Genomic DNA, 23,648 nt, shown 5'->3' on the forward strand with positions numbered 1-23,648 from the left:
CTGTGATCCGTGCGCAATTTGAAATGTTTTCCCCAAATGTACGGACTAAATTTTCTATTAGCCCACAAGCAGGCCAACAACTCCCTCTCAATAATAGCAAAATTAAATTCCGAACCTTGTAGTACCCTAGAGGCATAGCCTAAAGTGTTCTCATGCCCGTTGATGTTTTGGGTGAGGACAGCACCCAATCCCAGGCCGCTAGTATCCACAGTGATGGTGCACGTAACATTTGGGTCACAAGGTTTGAGTATCTTGGGACTAACTAGCTGATGCTTTATCCACTCAAACACTTCTTTGCAATCGTTATTCCAGAGGAAAGGAACACTTTTCGTGAGCATATTGGACAGGGGTTGGACTCTGGAAGCATAGGCTGGTATAATCGTGAGTAAAACTCACACAGACCAATAAATGACTTAAGGCCTACCTTGTCCTTGGGAGCAGGACAATCTACTATGGCTTTAACAAGACCAGGTCTTGGTTCAACACCATGTTCGGAAAGGACATGTCCTAAATACTCCACTTTCTGTACGCTAAAAACACATTTCTCTTTTTTCAAAACGACACCAGTATCACGTAAAGCCTCCAACACACAAAACATGGTATCGTCATGTGATTCACAGGTCTCACCGTGAACTAGTACGTCGTCTTGTAAAACAACCACGCCTTTAATATTTTTAAGCAAATTTGACATAATTCTCTGAAAAACTGCTGCCGCAGAGGCCAGCCCAGATGGCATGCAGCAGTATTGGAAAGAAGCAATAGGGGAAACAAAAGCAGCCAGCTGTCTTGATGATGGATTGAGAACCACCTGGTGATAAGCTGATGTCAAATCCAATTTGCTAAACCACTTAGAACCATTGATTAATGATGGCACATCAGGAATCTTTGGGAGAGGATGAGAATCAATCCAAATATTTTTTATTAAGACTGCGTACGTCTATACAAACGCAAAGCTCACCATTTTTCTTTTTAGCAACGACCAAGGGAGATAGCCAAAGAGACGGTTCTATCGGTTCGATGATTCCTTTCTTACAAAGACCATTAGGCTCCTGTTCCAACTGGTCCCTAACACTGAAAGGAACGTTTCTGAGCCTATGCTTAACAGGTATAGCGTTCTCTTTAACCTTGATAACATGGGTGAATCCTTTAACCCATGGGTACTCACAAACTTTCTCTCGGGGGCCAAATTTACAGTGTGGTTTGTGGCCGAGGGCCGCACCGGTGGGGGCGGGGTCAAAGGGGGAGGGGGCGGGGCTAAAACAAAAAGAAAACTTGTGACCATGAGGTTGCACACAGGTCCCTGCAGCAGATGCCTTCATCCACTGAGCCACCAGACCCAGCATACATACATCTCTCTCTCCCTCCTGCCCTCCCTCTCCATCTCTCTCTCTCCCTCCTGTCCTCCCTCTCCCTCCTGCCCTCCCTCTCCCTCCTGCCCTCCCTCCTGCCCTCTCTCTCCCTCCTGCCCTCCCTCTCCCTCCTGCCCTGTCTGTCCCTCCTGCCCTCTCTCTCCCTCCTGCCCTCTCTCTCCCTCCTGTCCTCCCTCTCCCTCCTGCCCTCCCTCCCTCTCCCGCCCTCCCTCCTTCCTGCCCTCTCTCTCCCTCCTGCCCTCCCTCTCCCTCCTGCCCTCCCTCGCCCTCCCTCTCCCTCCTGTCCTCTCTCTCCCTCCTGCCCTCCCTCCTGCCCTCTCTCGCCCTCTCTCTCCCTCCTGTCCTCCCGCTCCCTCCTGCCCTCCCTCCTGCCCTCTCTCTCCCTCCTGCCCTCCCTCTCACTCCTGCCCTCTCTCTCCCTCCTGCCCTCCCTCTCCCTCCTGTCCTCTCTCTCCCTCCTGCCCTCCCTCCTGCCCTCTCTCGCCCTCCCTCTCCCTCCTGCCCTCCCTCTCCCTCCTGCCCTCTCTCTCCCTCTCTCTCTCTCCCTCCTGCCCTCCATCCTGCCCTCTCTCCCTCCTGCCCTCCCTCTCCCGCCCTCCCTCCCTCCTGCCCTCTCTCTCCCTCTCTCTCTCTCCCTCCTGCCCTCCCTCCTGCCCTCCCTCTCTCTCTCCCTCCTGCCCTCTCTCTCCCTCCTGTCCTCCCTCTCTCTCTCCTGCCCTCTATCCTGCCCTCCCTCTCTCCCTCCTGCCCTCCCTCTCCCTCCTGCCCTCCCTGTCCCTCCTGCCCTCCATCTCCCTCCCTCCTGCCCTCCCTCTCTCCCTCCTGCCCTCCCTCTCCATCTCTCTTTCCATCCAGCTCTCCCTCTCCCTCCCCCTCTGTCATCTCACTGTGTGTGTCTGTCAGTGTCAGCCTTCAGCCCGGGCTGATACAGCTTCCTCAGCGCACACACAGAAAGATCCCTATCTGGCAAGAAGTTTCTCATGACTAAAATGCAGTTTGCGCGCGCCCTTCTTAGGAGTGTCCACACGACTGTGAGTGAATGGACACCGCATCAGGGTGATTAAGGGGGGTGGGGGGGCAAAGAGACAGCCGTCCATCAGTCGCACCAAAGTACTTAGCAGGTCGTTAAAAGACCATTTACATATTATTGAGGCTTTGTTGTAGTGCCCCTGCATCTCCACTCTGACAAACATCTCGCCCGGCTCCACAGAGCAGAGGCGCTAAGAGGTGAAATACAACAAAGTCTCTGATCTGTGGGGGCCCGGGGGGAGCGGTGATTATCAAGGTCTCCGAGCCCAGCACTGCTGCGGCGGTGTTTGCCAACACTAATAAATTATTTTTTTAAGCACAGGTACGATTGTCTCGAAGGTCCGCGGGCCGCCAAGGAAGGCTTGCCGGGCCGCATCCGGCCCGCGGGCCGTACTATGAGTACCCCTGCTTTAACCTGTCCAAGACCATCACAAAATACAGAGGGAAAACGGTTGGTCAATATGTCAATAAAATCATCCGAACGAAGAATAGAAACTTGGTCCATTGTGCCTGGTCCAAGTACCACCTTGAAAAGTCCCTGGTGGAACCATCCAAGGATGTTTAAACCCTTGATAGCTACATAGACCTTGCCAAAAATCTTCCATTCTCTAAATTCTAGTCAGTCCTCAAAATACCTGCCAGTTCAATGGTCCTCCCTTCGTATGAAACTGGAGACCTATCTGGAGGTTGTAAAGGACGAGACCCCCCCAAACCTCTATGAATCTTTCTTGTGTTAACATAGTTATTCTCGCACCCGAGCAAGCAAACTTTCTTACTACCAATTTCAACATCAACATAAGGATCCACACACTCAGAGAATTCGTTAGAATCAGTGTTCATATCTCCAACCACAACAACCATGTCCCTTAAATCATCTTGTATGTTGCTAAAGTCATCAGCCTTGGATTCAGGCACAGAAGCATTCGCAACAGAAGAAGATGTGCTAGCGACCTGTTTAGCATCTTGGGGAAAAGAAAAGTTTGGCTTCCTATTTTGACAAAGTTTTGCGAAACGTCCGAGTCTCCCACATGTTCTACAAATGACATTCTTAGCAGGACAAGGGCGTCCTGATCTAAAATGAGGGAAATTACCACATTTAAAACAAAAATTCTTTTGTTTGAAAAACTTATTTTCAGGTCGTGTAAAGTGTTATTTTTAACCTCTTTGGACCTTACAACACTGACAGATTCTTCTTTCATGGATATGGATGAAGATGTCTCATCTAGTTCCATCACGGAAAACGTGGAAAGTTCAATGCTTTTTGCGACACGAATAGTCTCCTCTAGAGTGGGATTGCCTGAAGAGAGTAATTTCTGTTGGATGCTCTTGTCAGTGCACTTGCAAATATACTGGTATCTTATCAGTTGATCTCTAAACCCCTCAAACTGACATTCTGCTTTCAAAATGCGCAGTGCAGAAATGAAATCTTCCACCTTCTCTCCATGTCTCTGTTCTCGCTTAAAGAATGTTTGCCTCTCGACGACTAGACTGGGTTGAATGTCAAATCGTAATTGCAATTTCTTGACTGTTTCCACAAATTCATCGATCTCCTCATCATCGGCAGCACGTACTAAAGGGGGTAAATGTTTAAAAATAGATCTCCCTTCAAACCCCAAAACATTTAGTAGGCGACATTTTTTTCTCTCAGTCCTGTAGCGTGAACCACCAATAGCACCAATATAGGTAATATACGGATCATAAATTTTTTTCACTGAGATGGGAGGCTAACCTGGCATCTCAAGAAAAGGTGGAGGTGGAGAAACCGATTGCATATTGTATAACTCTATATATAAAAATTGCAAATGATATTTTTTTTTATTTTTTGTACCACCGTTAAGCAATATTAATTTACAAAAGAATATTCAAGACAAACACACAATTAGTGGTGTCCGTATCACCGTGAAGCAAAAGAACATTTCACAAAAGAACCTCTTAACATATACTGTGCGCTTGGTGTGCGCATCACAGTGAATACTAAATATATATTGAGTGCTTGGTGTGCACATCACCCTAAATAAATATATATATATATATATATATATATATATATATATATATAATTTGTGCCAGGTGTGCTCATCAATGTGAAGATAAATTAGTCACTGCTGTAGTAATCTCATTAAATTACAATGTTGAAATTGCAACAAAAAAAATTATCTATGATGAACTCCAAAACGGATGTTGAAGAAGTTTGCTGTGAAGGCTTTACCTGAAATATAAATGGTGTGCATGTCACCGATCACAAGCATGTAGAATCTTTACCTTGAATGACGAATGGAAACAAACATTTGAAATGGTGTGCGTGTCACCGATAACAAGCACGAAGGATATTAACTTTTAACAACGAGAGCAAACAGATTCTATGGCAGGACCGGAGGCTTCTGATTATGCTTTCTCATTTCTTTACTGCACAAACAGCAGCCAATGAAAGTAAAACTACAATTATGAAAAACAACATTTCCCATGAGGCTTTGAACCACGCCTCCTATAACCATAACCAATCACAGTAGTCATAAGCATATAAGATATAGAGACACTAATCTAGCCTCCTCTTTCTTTGCTGCTCCGCAGCCCAGATAAGTGCTCTATACCTTTTATGCTTATTTACTGAGTCAGGCCTATGCCTATTGATTTTGCCTTGGCGCGCGATGTTTTCGCTGTTATTATAATCGCTTCATGCATGCTTCCCGATTGCTTGTGCGCTGTGCCGCGATCGCGGACTATTGCTGATTCGCCTTAGTTCTTGCCCCTCTGACCTTTAGCTCGTGACCGGAGCTTCCCCGCTCCGCGCTCCGACTCCCTTGGCGGCGCGTGTTGCGCCCGTAGGCCCCCGCTCTCTCCCTCTGCTGCCGGCGGCCGCTTGGCTCGCGGTCCGCGCTAGTGAGGGGTTTAGCCCCCCCCTCGGGGAGGGAGGCGCACGTCGGAGCCCGAGAGGCCCTGCGCGCGTCTCCGGGTTCTCGCGCGCAGGCCCTGAAGGTGCCTGATTGACGCTCTGCCCCCGGCTGAAGTGGGGATCTACGCAGCATTGGCCAGGAGCCGAGGGCGAATTATAACACCTATTGGCAGCGTTTTTTACCGCGTTGTGCACCGGAGCCTCCCAGCATTAACCCTTGCCTCCCAGTGAGTGGGGAGGCAAGCATTCTAATTTTTGGAACCCCGGACAGGGGTTACTCCCTCCATTAGTCCTAGATCTGGACTTGGTGCGTCCTATTTACATGGTAATACCGGCTCCTGCGCCTGGCACTCCCCAATTTCGACGCCCTTGCCCGGGCTGGTGACTGAGCTTCCCTCTGGGGACTGGAATTAGAATTGCAGGTTCCTGGTTAAGATGGCTAGTACTGAGTACTGCGATGAGGAGGGTGCTGCGTGTGACTATCAGGGCAATGAGGAATTCTATGACGAGGAATCCATGGAGGATATTATTGACAAAAAATTGGACGCTAAATTGGATAAAGCCCTTTCCTCGGCCCTCCTTCCCTTGGCCAAGAAGTTAGAGCTTTTGGTCCCTGATAAGCCCCTTTCCCTTCCCAACAAGGACTCCTCCCGTCCCCCCCCTAAGAAGATGGCCTTTGACCCGGCCTGGCCCCACGCCAAATCTTATGAGAAGGTTTATAAGGCTAAAGAATCTTCTTCTGCTGACAAGGCTTTGCCTTCCCGCCTTGCTCCCTCCCCCCCCCAAGGACACCACTACTGATACTGACACAGATACGGACTCCTCAGATGCCGCTCCACGCAAACGCACTAAGAAGCGTAAGCATGCCTCTCCGGTCACTCCATCTCCCTTCTCCTTCGACCCTACGGACATTGTCCACCCTAGGTCATCTGATTGGGTTCCCCCCCCTGCTGTGGCGGATTACCTGGAGGCCCACCTCCGTAAAGGTTTTGATAAAGAGGTGCGATCTCGCCTTAAGTCTGAATGTCCCCGCCCGGATTTACCCCATAAGGTGGCAATTACCCCGGATATTGACGCCTCCATGACCACTTTTCTTAAAAAATATAAGAAAGACCCCAAAAAAGGGATTGATCGCCCGCTCAGGGCGTGCCAGGATAAGGTCCTTGACCTTTCGGGACCTTTGGCCAAGATCCTTGAGTTGGCCCTGCAGGCCCAAGAGACTGGTGCTGCCATCCACCCGGAAGTCCTAGCGGGTTGGGCGCAGCGAGCCATTTGCATGCTGGGAAACGCAAACTGCGCTCTTGCTTCAGAAAGACGGAAATCAGTCTTGCTGCGGATCGATCCTCAATTGGTGGAGTTGGCTTCCTCCGAGCCGGGTCCTTTGGCAGAGGGCCAATTGTTTGGGGACAATTTTGTAAAGGACATTGCGAAATTTGTCAATACATTTGCATCCTTGGATAAGTCTCAGACCTCCTTGAAGAGGGTTTTGCATCAGGTCTCCAATAGGGCCGGACGTGGCAGAGGACGCTCGACCGGCCGCTATTCTCAGTCCAGTCCTCAAAGAGGGTACGCCCGTGGGCGTGGCAGAGGGTACACGCAGGAACCGGACCAAGCCGGTTTTTACCCGTCTAGATCCCGAGGCTTCCGGGGCCGCTATAATCGAGGGGTCAACAGAGGCTACAAAAACTTCGATAATGAATCCTCTGGTAAGTCCATTGTTTCCTTTGCTCCCGCTAGGGGGAAGGTTACGTCATTTTGTCAGGAATTGGTCGAACCTCACTGCAGATACTTGGGTTCTTCAGACCGTCCAAGGTTATGTGATAGAGATGGGGGAATGCCCCTTGCAACCTTTTCCCCCGCAACCTCTCCTTTTTTCCCGTCTCGAACAGAGTTTTATAGACTCAGAACTGGACGAACTTTTGACAAAACAGGCCATTGCTGTAGGACCCTTCATTCCAAGGGGCTTCTGCAGCAACGTCTTTCTTGTACAAAAGAAGGGGGGCGGACAACGCCTTGTCTTCTGAGGGATTTCAATCCCTTCGTTACTTACCGCCACTTCAAGATGGAGGGTATCCATCTCCTTCGAGACCTTCTGTTGGAGGGCGACTGGATGGTCCGTTTAGACCTAAAGGACGCCTATCTGACAGTCCCCATCTGCCCCTCTCATCGAAGATTTTTGCAATTCCCTTGGAAAGGGCGTTGGTTTCGTTACAAAGTGCTTCCCTTCGGTCTGTCTTCAGCCCCTTGGGTGTTCACCAAGCTTCTCAAGCCTGTGATCTCTCGCCTTCGGGAGATGGGAGTGCGTCTCATTATCTATCTAGACGACATACTCCTCTTGGCCCAGGACCGGTCCCTTCTTCTCACTCATCTGGAGTGGACGACGTCCTTGCTACAGAATCTGGGATTCGTGATCAATACCAAGAAATCGGTACTGATGCCGAATCAACAGATGGAATTCCTAGGTTTCCTGATAGACTCTGTGTCAGCTCAACTCCTCCTTCCCCTTCACAAGATCAGGTCCATCAAGAGAGAGATAACGTCCACCTTGACCAAGGAGCAGATTTCCTTGCGTGTGTTGGCACGGATTGTAGGTCTTCTGGCCTCGTCGATCCAGGCCATCTTTCCCGGCCCCCTACACTACAGGGCCCTGCAGAGACTAAAGATCTTTTATCTTCAGAGAAAGTTTCACTACGATCACTTAATCCCTCTTTCCCCCGAGGCCCGGGAGGAGCTGCAGTGGTGGCTGGATCACATGTCGGCCTGGAATGGCCGAGCAATCTTCGGCGCAACCCCAGATGTGGTAGTCGAATCGGACGCCAGTCAATGGGGCTGGGGCGCTCGCTGTGGAGACTTTACCACAGGAGGACGGTGGTCAGCAGACGAACGCTCACTTCACATCAACTGCCTAGAGTTGCTGGCAGGGTCTTTTGCCATCAGGTCTATCTCACCACTGAAGAGCAATTGTTGTATTCTCCTTCGGATGGACAATGTCTCAGCGGTGAGATACATCAACCGGCTGGGTGGGACGAAGTCCCGATTGCTGGTCCACATTGCGAAAGAATTTTGGCATTTCTGCCTGGATCGCAAGATCGCGGTGGTGGCGGAATACCTTCCGGGGAAATTCAATCAGGTGGCAGATTGGAACTCCCGGTTTCTCCGAGACTTCAGCGATTGGAGACTTCTTCCATCGTTGTTCTCTCAGATCATGACTATGCGAGGCCCCTGCCAAGTAGACCTGTTTGCCTCTCGCCTCAACGCCCAACTTCCCCTCTTTTACAGTTGGAGACCGGATCCAATGGCGATGGGGACGGATGCGTTCCTTCACCATTGGGGGCGGCGGAGGAATTATGCTTTTCCTCCGTTTGCCCTGATCCCGAGAGTGGCGGCGTTGGTACGCCGGCAGAGGGCGACAATAGTGTTGGTGACTCCGTTCTGGTCGACTCAGTCGTGGTTTCCCACACTGTTGGAGTTGTCTGTGGATCTCCCCTTCCGGCTCCCGGTCTTCCCGACGCTTCTGCAGGACCCAGTGGGAGCTTGCCATCCCTTGATCCTGCAGAACCAGTTGACCTTAATGGTGTGGACGCTCTCCGGAGACATGAATGCCTTGCAGGCCTTTCACGAGAGGCTTCTGGCTTTATGCGACAGGCTTGGGCTCCTTCCACCCGGAAACGATACTCTGCATCTTGGAAGAAGTGGGTGGGTTGGTGCCTTTCAAAACAGGTGGATCCCGTGGGATCAAATGTGACTGATGTACTGAATTTTCTGTCAGAACGTGCAGCCTCAGGCCTGGCCTACAGGTCGGTTAATAATTTCAGGTCTGCTATTTCTGCTGGTCACGACCTGATTGGAGGTAAGCCGGTGGGGATGCATCCCCTGGTTTGTAAGTTGCTTAAAGGTGTGCGTGTGGCCAACCCTCCTTGGCCCAGGTATTCCACAATGTGGGATGTTACAAAGGTGCTTAGATTGTTGGAATCCTGGCCCAGCAATGGTGATTTATCGCTAAAACAGCTCTCTGCTAAGCTCACTATGCTCTTGTGCCTTATTTCATGCCGCAGGGTTTCGGATGTTAGGGCTTTGGATTTAGCTGGTAGGATGTTTTCTCCTCAGGGGGTCTCCTTTGTTATCACGCGACGGACTAAGACCATGTCACGTTCAGTTGAGTATCCCGCTTTTCCGCATAACAGTAAATTGTGTGTGTTGCAGTGTCTCAAATGTTATGAAGAACGTACTAGTGCACACAGGGTTGATCCTTTAGGTCAGCTGTTGATCAGTGTTCAAAAACCCTTCAAACCAGTCGCTGCTGATACTTTAGCCAGATGGGTTAGATGGCTTATGTCTGAAGCAGGCATTGATGTTTAAGCATATGGTGCTCACTCAGCTAGAGGTGCGATGGCTTCTAAAGCCTATTTATTGGGCTCCCGTTTGGAAGATATCCTGAAGGCAGCTGATTGGTCTTCGGATTCCATGTTTAAAGTGTTTTACTATAAACCTATTCCTCATGTTTCTGATGCTGTGATTGATGGGCTTAATGATGAGCTTTGAACCAGCATAATCAGAAGCCTCCGGTCCTGCCATAGAATACAAAATTTTCTAGATATCGCAACAAGAATTTTAGATTCTATTAAGGACACGGAGGCGAGGATTATCCCACCCGTTGGGACAGTTTCGATAACTGTAAAGTTGTTTGGAAATGATGTTGTTTAACAACTTTGTGCCCGCCCTCTGAGTAATGTAGTTAGTGGGTTCCTTTTCTCAAACCTTCTTTTTCTGTTTCAGGAAATGACTCCAACAAAAGTTAATTGCCTTCTGTGGATGGTGCTGCCCTACCTTCCTGGTGGAAGAAGATACCTCTTGGGTTCGGATGTTTTCTCCGTTGAGAATTACTAAGGAACTGTTCTCTCCGTTGAGAGTTAAAGACTTTGTTACCTTATGATGAGACTGTTCGCGCAAAGAAAGAGGAGGCCAGATTAGTGTCTCTATATCTTATATGCTAATGACTACTGTGATTGGTTATGGTTATAGGAGGCGTGGTTCAAAGCCTCATGGGAAATGTTGTTTTTCATAATTGTAGTTTTACTTTCATTGGCTGCTGTTTGTGCAGTAAAGAAATGAGAAAGCATAATCCTCGCCTCCGTGTCCTTAATAGAATCTAAAATTCTTGTCGCGATAGCTAGAAAATTTTGTACTCGCCGGTAAAAGGATGACGCCTGCAGTGTTTATTATTTCTTCCGACGAAGTATCCAGATAGACTGTAGTAACACCAACAGCAAAGGATGACGCTCGCAGTGTTTATTATTTGTTCCGATGAAGTATCCAGATAGACCGTAGTAACGCCAACCACAAGATGGCGTCGATGTTGAACATGAACCAAGACATAGATAGTTCACAAGATGTCGGATCCTTTTTGACATGCAAAGCATCGTTGCGTGAAACACCAAAGATGGCGTAAGCAAAGAAGGCTGAAACCCTTACCTTCTATGACACGCTGTGACGTGCTGAGACAAGGGTTAACTCTATGCCCTCTTTCTGCCGCTGCCACTTTAAAAAAAATGTTTAAATAAAAACACAGTACCTCAATGAGTTCAGCTCCGGCGGAATAATTTTACGATCATAGACCAACTAAAACAACGTGATGACTGGATCGTTAAGATGCACCGACTCGCTGATGAAGGCTGGAGATCCTTACTTCTTTCGTGGGTTCTGCAGATACCCGTCACCCATCGTCGCCACGTCATTTGTAGTAAGTGAGTCCACTCCACGTTGAATGTTGAAGGTGAAGTTTATTGAAATAGACAGGCACTGCGCAGCAGCCGGCTCAATCAATCGCCCAATTACAGTAACTGTCACCTTTCAAAGCATATCATTCCAAATAGAATGCCTGTGGACAGAACATCATGGCACAAGCATTCTAAACCTGAAAGGAAGACACTACACTGGTGCTTACATTTCAGGCAGGTTTTCAATTACTTGGTGGCTACATCACTCAAATTATTAACAAGCAACGTTTTTTCCTTGCTGCATATTTTTTTCCATCAATAGCAACCAGATAGTTTTCAGCTGCAATCTTTAATTTTCCTATGACCTATTGCATCAAAGGCTTTTCTTGATGCTGCTGGAAAAAACCTGGGTTGGTTTATGCTTTGGGAATTAACCATGAGATAAGATGCCAATGTGGAAATAAACCCACAAAAATACAATTATCACAATAAATAACGCAGCAAACCTTTGTCTTAATTATTAAACTATCGTTCTTCATTCATCTTGGGTACAAAGCCACTTACTTTGTTGCGTAGAGACTGCACCATGAAACCCTCAGCAAAATCGTTTTTTCATACTTCGACACAATACAAGTATAACTAAGAGCACCCGCTCCTCCACAAACCATGGTAAATAAGCGAAGCACTCAAACATCTGTTAGTGTCTCTTCCATAAAGCAAATACAGTCCACAGCATCACCACATTACCTCCTTGTTAGTCTTCCTCGCCACAATACTTACAAAGTGACACACACCACCAGAACCCTCCAAAGCAAAAAAGTCAGCCTGCCATGCCTCCCATCCCTTCCCAATATGGCCGACCCATTACACTCCTGACCTCTATAAGAGGCGGGCCGGCCCAACCCATCAGCCTGAAACTACCAAGCATAAACATGAAGCCGATAGCCAGACAGGGAGGGAGGGATGGGAACTCATGTGGCGAGGAAGACTATACTCGGAGTAATGAAGATTACCGGTAAGTACTCGTGGCATGACTCGACTAATAACTGTCTGTGTCGGTGATTGAGTCAAAATGAGCACCCAGTGAATTATTGTTCCCCTGGTGGCATCCATGATGCACGGGTGCAGTTCCTGAAGCAACTTGTCATAAATACGTAAAAAAGAATGCATCCACACCAACACGCATGCAGTGAAACTGTTAATTGTAGACTACCCAAACAACAAGGAGCTCAAGAAGAACATGGACACAACGGCAAGACAAAAAGTCATTCTGGTCGTAAGCAGCTGGGGAACTTCGCACAGCATTCCGTAATCTAGTAAAGGGCAATCTATCAATTTGAACTGAATCATATGCAGAAGAGATAAAATACACATAATTCATGAGTAACATTGGCCATGGTAATTTTAGTAGTAATCTGGGTTGTGAACCCAGATTAATCTAGTGTGCTTCCCAGCATCTCCATCACAATCAACATACATACAAGCCTTCCAGCACCTGCATTTTGAAGCAGGATAGAGGGGTATCTTTAAAGGCATAAGGCAATTTATTTTACCATTTACTTGCATTGAGGTGGGAGCAATTTCAAGCGAAGCAGAGGTCTAAAATAAATGCATTTTTTACTTTGAAAATCTGGGGTCTCGCAACTGAATCGGTGTGCTGGCATGTATGCCAATGTGAGTCGAAGGCAGTCAGTATTACCCTCCGCAAGGAGTGTCCATCACAAGCTTGCTTAAATACCCTGACGCCATTCCGCAGCCCCTTCCCAAGCTCACTTTCACAGCTATGTAATATCACAAACAGAAACTATCTGCAGCTGGCATGGCAATGAAGCTAGCAACATCAGCTCAGAAATCTTGTGCATTCAGGGAGTCATCTCCCTATAACCGAACTTAATTAAAAATATGGAAAGTGGCTGGGAGGATTGCGTTTGATTTGTATTCAATTATGATGAACCGCAGCATTACTAGTAGCACTGACTGTACAAGAACAAATGCAACTCAAATACAAAAAACAAAAACATTGCAAACACTTACAGTGTGTTGCAGTCAATGGAGCAAGATCGGAGCCAGCAAAATATTAAGCAGTACAGCCCAGGAGAGTTGCAACTCGTGCTTTCACCGATACACCCGTCAGTCACAGCTCAACACCCACAGATGCAATGCTCTGTGTACTACTGTAGATCAACTTCCTTATTCAAGTGACGACACATACGAATTGCCCAATAATAGCGTACCTTTCAATCTGACGTAGGGAGAAATTTGTCAAACCTCAACAACTATTGGTTTAATATAAACGAATCTGTGATTTGCTCTTGGACAAGCCTGGTCCCTTGTGTATACAGTTTATATTGTTGATAGTGTCATTTATTTTCGGCAAAGCGGAGCGACAGCTTCACGCTGTGGATCGTGTCTCAGATTGTATAATACAAGATGCCATCTTGGAATGTGCACACGTATCAGGTGTGACAAGGCAGTTAGTTAATTCTTAGTACCTCTAATTATATAATAAATGCATTGCGTTTTATTAAGCTGCATTTTCTTGTAACGCGCTGGTATGGCAAACCGTACTACCATGATTGGCGCCTGCAATGAAAACACATACATATTAGAACATATTTAAACGGGTTGGGTGTTTCTAGCATTAGTTCTTCACTTTTCTCAGCTACAGGGTAGTTCTTGCAGTTCGATCTAATGTAAGTTCTCATTCCTTAGACGTCAGTACCGTTTGTCAGCTAGCAGGTAGTATCCACATAAGGCGGGGGCGTTGCCCGCGGGCTCGTACAGTGATTGTCAGGGCATAAATCCCACTCCCCTCCCACCTTCTTCTGTCCCCAGCCCGCCCCCCGTACAATGCGCAGGTTCAGTTCCTGGTTCAAGATGGCGGCTGATAAACAGAAGCATGATGGGCGGGTGAAGATCGGCCACTACATCTTGGGGGACACGCTGGGGGTCGGCACTTTCGGAAAAGTGAAAGGTGACGGCAATTACATTGAGGGTGGGAGAATGGCCGTGGGGGGGGTAGTGGTATGCAAATATTAGGCGGTTCAACGAACCGGGTTCATCTCCTACTGTCAAGACTTGGACTCATGAGGGGGAGGGGAGCTCTATGAATTATTGTAATTTGTGAGTAGGAAAAATGGATTGCCTTAACAAGGAGTGATGTGAAGGTCAGTCATGGGTGTGTGACTGTAAGCCTGATTCTGTTGTCAGTATAGTCTCCATTTTCACTAGGATTCCTGCAGCGTCTTTATCTGTTGTTATGTATGTAGTAAGCAGATTAAACCCCCAGAAGCCTATAAGGGATGCAGTGGGACACGCAGCACCAATTTACAGACTAATATGCATGTGTGCGGAGGACAGCTTAGATCATACTAGGCTATTTGTTTGAAAACGATCATTTCGTAAGGTTTTCGCAAATGAGTACCTAGTTTGTGAAGCATCGTCCCAGTGTAGAATCTTTAATGCGGTAGCCGTCCCGTTGAATCCATTCAAGTCCATAATGGCAGTACGATTTTCCATTTGTCTAAGCTACACTCACTCGTGTTTTAAACGGCGAATTATACTTTCCCTTTCTTTAGCAAACTGCAGGTTGGCTATGTCTTATCTCTTCTGCACAATGAGGCAGCTTTATGAATTCCATAATGTTGTAATGAATAGCAAGATGTATGTTTATCTTGAGTGAGATTTATTCCAAGGAGAAACCTAGAATCCCCCTACCAGACGCAGCTGGTTAAACTGTCACTGCTGCACTCCACAGTGAGCTCCAAGATAGAACCCCAATGCATCATAGATGACATAGCCCAGCCTCACATATAACATTCTAGTTCAATATAACACATAAACTGATCATTTAAGAGGTTTATCATGCGCATGTGGTATACAGGCGTCCCGGGAGGCCAGGGATAGTAAGAGCTATATAACTGTTAAAAATATACTATGCAAATGAGGTCATGAAGGTGGGCTTGGCGTCTCTGAGAACACGTTGTCTGAGAAGAGTTCTGAGCGAGTAGGGCTACATCTGAACATATTTTATTTCACTGGATGCCTTTCAGTATCTCGATGCAAGCGGCCCTTTGCCCTGCATTGGTGAGTGAAGCCTGACTTTCTAGCCTTTGGTCTACGCACCACGCCTGGCAATTGCATGGGCTGGCATGGTGTAATTCAAGGGTTAAGAATATATAGTCTTTGTTCTTAGACTTGCTGGTGCAATCTTGGGAATCTGTGTATTCATCCGGTGCTTTTATTTGTTTTGCTTTTTTCCCCACATACTTGGGGGGGTTCTCTACCAATCCCCTTTTGATTCCTAGTCTGCGTTTGCAAGACTGGTATTCATTCCCCTGTGATGTACCTCTGACTACATTTGCGACTTGGCGAGACCAGTGGTCGAAGTGTGTGTGTGTGTGTGTTGGGGGCGGGGTGCTGGAGCGGAGTAGCGGAACTGGGTGAAGAGACTCAAAGCTTGGGAATAACCTGAGGATTGGGACAGTGGGCTAAGACAGGTGTGGTGTGAAAGAGAAAAACATCACCATTTTTAGTATTTGTTTGGCATTTCACTAACCAGTTTCAGCGTATTACATTATTTATTGAACCAATGGATACACATGTTTAATATGAGTAATTGACATTAAAATACATTCACAAAGTGGGATATGTTTCCAATCCCAGAATGTCCCAAATACATTTAAAAGTGGAATCGCAGACCATTTGTCTGCTAGTCATACAGTTTCTGTCATCAGCACTTCTCCCTTTTACCACGAGCAGTTCAAACATGAATGGCAAAATATCCTAGTTTGCAGATATTTTCCTCATAATTTGCCACATAATACAACACCTGCTTCATAATCTGACTACTTTAACAGAAAAATAGTTTTTAGCTCAAACGGATCAAAAGTTACTGAAAATGTGACTTGTGTTGCTGCAAAGTGGAGGGCCCTTTGCAAAGGTTCACTGGTCTCCTTTCTTACCACTGCATTTGTATGGTACACTGGTACTAATGAGGCAAACTCTTTGCAGAGAATGTTTAGTATGTGTAAAAATGTAAAAATAAGAAAGTATCAAAAAATGTACCACATTACATTGCAGTTTTTTTTTTTGCTGCACAATTTATTCAACACTGCGTCATAATTTTGTCTTCCATTGCTGTATAATTCCAGTGACACCGAAGCAGGAAGCACATGTTGAGTGCTTGTGCATGAATGGTAGAGACCGTTTTTGCAAACTTCGCTTGGTGTACATGCAAATCCTGCATTGCTGATCCCTGGTGAGTTGCATTACTACTGCTGAAACAAGGCCAATGGGGGTACCAATGGGTGAGGCAGAATGGCCTCAATGGACCTGTGACCTCAGTGACGGTCACTGCCGCTCAAGGGTGTGCTGCTTTGTGTAGTCCCGCCCGCAAAACTGGAGGTGAACTTCAGTATGGATTGTGGTAGACAGGCTTTCAAGGTTATCCCACATTTGCCACCTCTAAGGTCCACCTGCTGGTACTAAGACACCAGGCTTACTAGCGGGGCATTTTAAGGTCTAGCATGGGAATGTGCTCCCTCACGAGAGTGGTGTGGTAGACTGGTCATGAAGGCTGAACCTGGTTGCCCAGTTCCAAATTTGTCAGCTCTGGCCACAGTGCCACAACCTCTCCTTACAGAACACCATACTGCCCCAATGAGAAAAGCTTGCACTGCCTTCAGCTACAACCCAATTGTGCTCTGCTATAAACACCTGGATGCGACTCAATTCAAATTATGCACTAGACAAAAGTAATATCCTCCTGAAAAAAAAGTGATAACATAGTTGAAAAACCAACACTCGTAGGGAATGCAAAATTAAGTAAAGCATGTGAAATGTAAGCAGGAACAACATGGTTACCTTAACACTTTTACACTCATTATTCAGAAATCAATGAGTGTTTTTTGTTTGAAAAGTTAAGGACATGACTACAGAGACCAGTTTTAACTTCCACTGCTTATATCCTTACAAAATGTAAGCAGTATGGTGTCAAAAGGCCACATCCTTTAACACAGAATACACATTTTATAAACCAAAATAAGGAAAACATCTTATAAGGATCACATTAAACAGTTTCCACTCCACACATCAACCAGGTTTTGCAATACAATTGATCCAGCAGAAGGCCAGAGATTAACACTAAAACAGTCAACAATAAATTCAAATTGGGGCCCATATACTCATTCGAGTTTCCTGACTGTTCCGCTGGGGGTCAATTTTTATATTTACTTGATCTTGATTAGTCAATTCCTTACTAATCTTCACAGATCAACACTCTTCCTTTGGTCAATGTACCATTAGTCGAGTAGTTGATGGTGATATTAACAAATTAACTAATTATAACTTAAAACTTTCAATAAAATAACCAGACTCTGGGTAAGATTCATTACATTTTATCTAATAACGAAGTCAAAATGAATGCTCACTGGTACAGATTCACCGTGCAAATTCCATCAACTTTCATGGGAGAGAAAATGTCATCTATCAATTATATTCAATTCATTCTCATTTAACGCATTAGGAGTGGATAGATAAAGAGATGAAAGGCATAATAACTCATACATTTACAAAGTATATGCAAATATAACACAGAATAATAGTTACTAACTGGTGAAACGGGAAACCCAACCCTCTGGCCAAAGGACTGGTGGAGGTCTCCTGATTAAGAATAAGGAGACAGAGCCTATAGGCGAGGATCAGGATAGGATAATACTTACTAAAACTTCTCTAGAACCTCAACACACTGGCGCGCAACCCTCTCTTACTCTATCTCCCTCCTCGATATTCTACCGCAATCTTCAATGTGATCAGGCTGTCTTTCAAGAATGAATCTTCCCAGTCTGTTGTTCTTTGCAGCAGCATCTCTTGCCCACACCTCATTCAGCATTGACGTTCCAATCATTAACAACTCTTTCAACTTAAGTACTCTAGTTATACTCTTACTTCATGTCCCACCCTCAAAAGTTGCAAATCTGGGTAAAATTTAAAATATGATTGGTTGAGGCTAGAAAAGTTCACGTCATACTATGCTGACACGGGCAATTTATTAAGACCCTTTTGTTTAGTAAACCCTTCCCTTTTAGCTCATCGATGTCTTTCTTTCCCATACACATTTTGTAACTAATTAACATTTTTTTCAAGCTCCACTGACCAATATCACACGTTCCCATGTTCACACAGCTACTGTCCTTAATCTTTGGCAGTTGTTCAACTTTTCGGGCACTAGGTAACATTCAGTCTCTTTCCGGACATGAGTAGTACAATCTTTCTTCCAGCGCCATTTTCTTTCATTGCCAAATGTACACTATTAATAAAAGAATTATAAACTGATGTTAATTTCTCGAATGTGATTATCACTGTTCACCACCCACTCCTACTCTATCCCATGTTAAATTTGTTTTCTTTAAGCAGAAGCATTAGTAGCAACATCTTCTTTTAAGTTCAGGCAAACATCTGCTGGGCACGTGTTGCCTCCAGACCTAAGGTTAGTAATTCTTGCGCATGCGTGAGAGTTTCCCTCTCAACAAGTTAACCACATGTTTATTTACGTAGGTTCTGGTTTGCACATGCGCAGAAGCATTTTCGGTTTAAAGCGGGATTTGATTGCGCTGCAAATTATTCTTTGTTATTTAAGCGTGCAAAAAAGCTCTCTTCCCCATGTGTGAATGTTGTGCGTATGTTTGTTTATTTTTCACTTCTTTTCTAGATCTAGAGGTTAGTACTTATTAATGAGGAATTGATCCGAGCAAGTTTGTTTTTCTTGAATCCTTGCTCCATCACCTTCATGAATGGTGCATTTCCCCACCTGGGTAAAACAATATTAAAAGAAAGATGAGAAAACAAAAGTAGCACTTCACCGGCAAACTCTGTAAAGTGGCGCTAATGTGTTTGGGTGTGAATGAAACCTATCCGGTCACTTTGCGACCACTCTGGCTTGCTTTATTTAGTTATTGTTTTTTGTATTTTGAACTTTTTTTTTTTTTTACTCTCTGTCCCAAGGCTTCACATAGGGAATACAAAAATGTCAGGAAAAATACACTTCTAGCAAACACAGTTTTTCTTTTTTTGGTCCTTTTCACAGGGGAATGGATGACTGAGAGGAAGGAGAGAGAGAGGTTAAGAGCCATTTCTTGAATTCAGGTTTTCATTCAGCAAGTTAGGAGGTGTGAGACGGAGACAGAAAGGGAAGAAATAAACGTATGAAAGAGAGGGGGCAGTTGACAGTGGCAGAGCAGGACAAGTGGACACTGTCCTTGCCTTCCCTCGGCAAGAAGGAAAAGAGTCCTGTTCCTTCTCTGCCCACCCTGCCGGCTACGAATGGCTGAGCCTTATCTGTAGGCTTTTTGCTATTTCTGCTGTCCTGGGCCGCATTTTAAAAATAAAGTAGGCAAACAGAGTCTGTTCATTTAAAAAGTAGGTACATGCTGTGCCCTGTCAATCCTGCCCACTTTGACCAATGGGTTAGACCCACCATTCACTGTGTCATGTTCTATGTCGAAGAACACAACTCTGGCGTTAGTGTTTGCTCATATTTTCTGTGATGAAAGTATTTTTGTCTTTTTATTTCTTTGGGAGTGTGCCTGTGCTGCACTCATTTAACACTGGCAAATACCCATGTGTTTCATTGATGAGTGGCTGGCTGCATTGGTATTTCAGAGTAAGAGAGCCTAAATTATCTGGATCCGTAAGCTCATTGAAATCTAATTACGAAATCAGTGTACAGTACAAAGAACACTGACCACTTGGTGAGGCTGAGGGCGTGTCTGTCTCCTGTTTATAGCTTTTACTGACAAGTACATTTGTGTGTGTGGTAGAGTTACGGAGGTAACAACGAAAGGGTCATTTATGTGAAACAGCTTCAATATATATATTTTAATGTTGACCTCATTTGATCATAAATCTAGGTTCACCATAGTCCTCCTTAAAACCACCATGTATTTTTGTATTCGGTCTTCATATAAACATTTGTATTCAGTACGTAGTATTCAAAAAGGTGATATAAGAGCCATGTTTTATCTGAATGAAGCAGACCAGGAAAGTTAAATGCAAATAAGATTATGTTCACTGCTGAGTCTACCTCAGATTTGATAAGTTCTTGAGCGCGCTTACCAATCACAACCCCTGTAATAGAAAAATGATTCTGTGTCTTAGACTGTCATCACTCAGGATACACAAATTGATGTGGAAAAGGCATGGTTGGGCTGACTGCTTTCACTCTCATTTGGGTTGTAGTAAATAAGTGGACTAATGATTAACCCCTTCCCTGCGGGGCTAATTCCCCCACAGTGCGGGGGTTCGGGGGAAGAGCACGGCGCCGTGGTGCTCGTGACGAGACCCGGCCGGCATGAGTCACGGTGGAGCTGTGCTCATGGCATCCTGGTCTTGTCACAACCGCGCCCACTCATTAATTGTCCCGCACAGGCGGGGAATTAATCACGCGTGGGCAGAGTGGCAGCGTTATCACGAGACCAGGCCGTCATGAGCACAGCTCAACTGTAACTCATGACGGCCTGGTCTCGTCATGAGCACACAAGGGGTTAAAGCTAAATCACACTGCTGCCTTGCCTTCCGACTTAGGCGGATGCTCGTCTCCATGTATGTGATGGTGGTGTCTTCGTCGTCATCATCATCGGAACCTCTCCGAAAACTTGGACCAGCTCCTCCGGGAGCTCATTTGATTAGGTGGTATAGTGGGCATCACCATTGATTGGCCTAAGTCAATTCTGTTTCTGTTTACTGACACTAACCCAATCTTGACTCCCAATTTTCTGCTGATGTGGGCCACTGATTCTGTTTATCTGGGAATATGGCTTAACCATAATACATAGGAGTTGTGTTGAAACAATTATGGCAGGTTGATGTCTTGGCTTGAAAACAGAGTTCCTGTATGGTCGAAGCTCCCGCTGTCCATGCCCGGTAATTTGGCAATTGCTAACCTGGTGGTCCTTACCAAATTTCTTTATTTCTTTGTTAACTTGCCCCTTCCTTTCACAGCCTGTTTTCCTTGGCAACTCCAGTCCCTCCTTATTTCATAAGCCTGGGCTGCAAGCAGTCTTGTGTGTCATGGGAGATTCTCATGTTTCCTTATGAATCAGGGTGACCTTGGATTGCCTGACATGGACCTTCATTTTCTTAGCGCACAGGCCCACTTTGCGTATTTCTGGTTCCACCCAATCAGCTGAAGCCTCACACAGCTCCCTAAGAAGACCACATAGCTCCATGCCCAATTCAGACCATGCTCTAAAGCCCTCCTCATAGGGTAAGGTGCCAGGTGGACACCATAGCATTTACGGTTTGGGCGTGGAATGAGCTGCGGAAAAGAGCTCGCTAACCTTATCTATGTGCCCCATCCATTCAGATTCTGGGACAGCTATTGCTCTGCAGTATGGAATGTGGGCGCATCGCCTATTAAAATTGCCTCCTTTGGGCTGACATACACTGATAACACTTTGTTACTTATCATATTTTTTCAGGACACCTTAGTGTCCCTTTTGGATGCCATGACCTATTATCCACTCTGTGCGATCTCTGTGTGCCCTTCATGACACCTTCCCGCTAGCCCCTCCTTCGTTTATGGTTTCCTTTCTTTAGAGTAGTGCAGGTTGGCTATATGTTATCTTTTCTGCATGATGAGTCAACTTTATGCATTCCATAAACTTCATGTTCGTCCCTCCTGCATTTACTGTACCTGAGGAAATGCTCACTAACCCTTCAACACATAGACTAATCACATATTTACACTAGTATCCAGCGGACAGCACAGATCAGGGTCGCATATGGTCTTACAACATTAATATGGTGATCATGAGGAACAGTGGTCCTTTTGCTGTGCTCAGTCTAGGGCCCTGTCTCTGAATTACAGGCTGCAGTTGAGTCACTTAAAAGTTTTTACACAGAATTTCCTATTCAGCTGTGTGCCTACAGCAAATGGGTCTAGTGGAAGAGAAGTGCTACACGCATACTTCCTGCATCTGGTGTAGGAGTGTGTCGAGATCATGACTTATGGGCAGTGGGTCCTAGGGTTGTTACTGACCACACACTGGACAACACGCCCCTTGTCTCCCCCCCCCCCCCACCAAGAGGTCTGCTGAATAACTGGCAAAGCGTAGAGTGACTAAGCATTGGGGCAGACAACAAGCCCCCATAAGGAATAGTTGGTTACATGAGGTAGCCCTTTGCCTAGAGCTGCTTGATGCATTATGAGAGATGATTCCTGTTTGCTTCAGCCCTAAGGACATTTGGGGCCCCTTGACAAGTTATCTCAGATTGCTTAACAACTCTCCTGGGAATCTACGGAGTTGTGGTACCAAATTCTAACTAAGCCAATTGTGGTTCTAATTGAATAAAGCTTACTCCATATGAGCAATCAATCAACTGGATCGTAGGCTTTTGAAGAAACCAAAAACAAAGACAGTGGAGAAGTCCAGTAACAAGTTGAAGCACATCTCGTAAAGTTCTTTAAGCTCACTACACCATACACAACTGATAGACCTTTCTGAATTCCTCTTTGTATAATACAGAATCTTACTCATTTCTATCCGTAGTAGGAGTTCATCTAAAATTATTTTGGAGAACAGTTTTAGAGATGGAGAACAACGGTAAGCCACATGATCGCAGTTTTGAAGATTGCCACACAACAGCACTGTTTCACATCTCTGTAAATGCTTGTCCACAAACTATAGCGTTAAATAGAGATGCCAGCCCATGAGCTTGCCATGCTGTATTGATTTTTGTTAACTTATAATTTGAGTTTTATGGACGCCATTATGTGTAATTGTCACATCAAATGATTCAGAGGTATCTATCTAGGAATTTACCTGTTGAAGATAACAAATAAATAGTATACTAGGCGAAAATAGTGCACAAGACCTATAGATTACTCATCAGGAAATATTATACACCCTTTAGGATGCCTTAATGAAGTATATCTTAGTAGGTTGTGAAGAAGACTGACCCATAAACTTCAACAATATCTAGTCTGAAGGTGGTCGTAGGATTCCAGTAAATAAATACCAGTAAGCTGTGTGGGGGCTAATTCCTGAAGGGTCTAAGGGTGGTGGCAGAATGTTGGACTTGTGCTCAAATATGGCAGCTGAAATTTGCATAAGAAATTGTAGCGGACTGAGAACCAGATTGTTTTTATGAAGGAATGGGTAGTACAATGGGCTCTGCTACCCAGTTCAGAGTTTGAATTATGAAACGTGCTCTCCGCTTGGAAATAAGTGATATTACTTTCTGGTAGAAATAGTCAAATGAGTGCAGTTCATGTTCAGTGCTACAAAGCAGATGAGCAGCAAAGGTGGGTGTGCTACGCAGAGGATGAGATGCCTTTACTTGCTGCCTAACTTGGTGTGGTAGTGTCTGAACTTTGACATGAGTGTCTTTTACTGGGACTGCCTGTTACACTATATAGTGCTTAAGTTTAGTACAAAAAGTTGCATCTCTGTTCTGTTTTTGGGTTACATGTTTTATTTTTTTGGGTCCCTTTTTTAGATTGCGCATACAAGACCTCTTGTATATACTTCTCTTGTGGACTTAAAGCCATCCCCCTTCTTTTCATCTGTTTATTTCAGTGTCCTTTAAAAATCCTTGCTTGCTAGTGGTCAGTCCTTCCTCTTTTTCCCTTCTTTTCAT

The 23,648-nt window shown here is 45.5% G+C and overlaps 2 protein-coding genes across 3 annotated transcripts in view; one reads left to right on the top strand and one right to left on the bottom strand.

The window, feature by feature from the left end:
* The window catches only part of TTC33 (tetratricopeptide repeat domain 33), a 730,113-nt gene that overhangs the window by 686,339 nt on the left and 20,126 nt on the right, over positions 1–23,648 (bottom strand). Inside the window, exon 1 of one of the 2 annotated variants that reach the window (XM_078675000.1) lies at positions 13,044–13,192. The exons of the other annotated variant lie outside the window; for it this stretch is intronic. The gene's annotated coding sequence lies outside the window, so the exon portion shown is untranslated. Of the gene's footprint in view, positions 1–13,043; positions 13,193–23,648 lie in introns of those variants that run through there. 2 annotated transcript variants of the gene reach the window in all.
* PRKAA1 (protein kinase AMP-activated catalytic subunit alpha 1) overlaps positions 13,851–23,648 on the top strand; it is a 222,908-nt gene continuing 213,110 nt past the window's right edge. Inside the window, exon 1 of the mRNA XM_078674999.1 lies at positions 13,851–13,983. Coding sequence (XP_078531125.1) covers positions 13,860–13,983 — 124 coding nt within the window. The 5' untranslated portion in view covers positions 13,851–13,859. The remainder of the gene's footprint in view (positions 13,984–23,648) is intronic.

The sequence above is a fragment of the Lissotriton helveticus genome, chromosome 2_1 (assembly GCF_964261635.1).
Source record: "Lissotriton helveticus chromosome 2_1, aLisHel1.1, whole genome shotgun sequence".
NCBI classification, from domain to species: domain Eukaryota; kingdom Metazoa; phylum Chordata; class Amphibia; order Caudata; family Salamandridae; genus Lissotriton; species Lissotriton helveticus.